The 1,649-nt window shown below is 42.9% G+C and overlaps 1 protein-coding gene across 1 annotated transcript; it reads right to left on the reverse strand.

The window, feature by feature from the left end:
• Positions 1-217: 217 nt before the first annotated feature.
• LOC117800800 (olfactory receptor 7A5-like) lies at positions 218-1,150 on the reverse strand. The gene has a single exon (XM_034653362.1). It carries the CDS (start codon positions 1,148-1,150, stop codon positions 218-220), a length of 933 nt encoding a protein of 310 aa, XP_034509253.1.
• Positions 1,151-1,649: the final 499 nt, after the last annotated feature.

Genomic DNA, 1,649 nt, shown 5'->3' on the forward strand with positions numbered 1-1,649 from the left:
AAAGAGAAAACTCTCTATATATCACACAGAGCAGAAGCCTAATACAGTGAGTTACTTAAATGCGTGGAGAAGTTGAATTCAAACAAATGGAAATTCCAGGAAATAAATAGAAGGAGCAGATTCTACCTCCAGAGTCTGATCAAATCATGGCAGTCTGGCTCTGAGGCTGGGAGCCTTGCAATCATGGGCACTTCTTCAGTCCCAGGACGATGGGCCCTTACATCACTGGAACCCCAACGATTCCCTTCAGAGCCCTCTTTATGTCTTTGTTCCTCAGGCTGTAGATGAAGGGGTTCAGCATGGGTGTGACCACAGTGTACATCACCGAGGCCACTGCACTTGCGTGGGAGCTCTGGGTACCAGCAGAGCTAAGGTACACACCAAGCATCGTGCAATAAAATAAGGAGACAACGGAGAGGTGAGATGCACAGGTGGAAAATGCTTTATACTTCCCCAGAGCTGATGATATTCTAAGTATGGAGGAAACAATCTTAGAATAAGAGTAAAGGATACCAGTGAAAGGACCCCCACCCAGCAGGACAGCTGCAAAATATATCACCAAGTTGTTAAGAAAGGTGTCAGAACAGGCAAGTTGGACCACATCACTGAGTTCACAAAAAAAGTGGGGGATATGCAAATGTGAACAGAAGGACAGCCGTAACATCATTAAACTTTGTAACAAGGAATTTAGGATACACATGACCCAGGACACCAGAACCAGCAGTCCACAAAGCCGGGGATTCATGATGACCATGTAGTGCAGGGGGTGACAGATGGCCACGAAGCGGTCATAGGCCATCACAGTCAGGAGAAATACATCCAACACGGCAAAGAGTATGAGAAAATAAATCTGCATAACACAACCTGCATAGGTTATGTCTTTGCTCTGAGTCTGGATGTTCCACAGCATCTTGGGGACGGTGGTGGAGGTGGAACAAATGTCTGCAAAGGACAGGTTGGCCAGGAAGAAGTACATGGGGGTGTGGAGGTGGGAGTCAGAGCTGACGGCCAGGATGAGGAGCAGGTTTCCAAACACAGTGATCAGGTACATGGAGAGGAAAAGCCCAAATATCAGGGGCTGCAGTTCTGGGTCCTCTGACAGTCCCAGAAGAAGAAACTCTGAAATTTGTGTATCATTGCCTGGTTCCATGTGTTGGAGGTGACTTCAAGGACAGAAGCAAATAGCATGACTAATTTTCACACAATCTTGTATTACTCTCATATTTAAAATGTTACTTTTTTTTGTTTTACATTATAGAAATTCACTTTAATATGTTGTACACGGATATGCTTTCCTTCAGGAGACTCCCTATGCCACCATAGTTATGGAAATTTTGTTCCAATCACTTTTTTCCCAAAAAGCCATGTATTCTACAGTTTTAATTTAAAAATTATTTTAGGTTTCAGAAATATAAATTGAGTACTGTCTTAATTTAAGGCATTGTCTAGTCAATGAGTATGGGGTGGTAAAGAACAAAAGTCCCTATCATTGGAGAAAGAATACATTAACAAATAAAATTAAATAGCATTTCAGGTGGTGGCAGGTGGAATGAAGAAAAAGAAAGTGGGAAAAGTAGAGAGTGAATAGCTGTTTTCATGGGTATGTAAGCCATTCTGCAAACAAGGTGACAAAGGGACACAGACCTCAA

The sequence above is a fragment of the Ailuropoda melanoleuca genome, unplaced genomic scaffold (genome assembly GCF_002007445.2).
Source record: "Ailuropoda melanoleuca isolate Jingjing unplaced genomic scaffold, ASM200744v2 unplaced-scaffold8053, whole genome shotgun sequence".
Classification (NCBI taxonomy): Eukaryota; Metazoa; Chordata; class Mammalia; order Carnivora; family Ursidae; genus Ailuropoda; species Ailuropoda melanoleuca.

Excerpts from the sequence above, each read along its gene's own strand:
- LOC117800800 (XM_034653362.1), bottom strand. The coding sequence starts at position 1,150 with ATGGAACCAGGCAATGATACACAAATTTCAGAGTTTCTTCTTCTGGGA.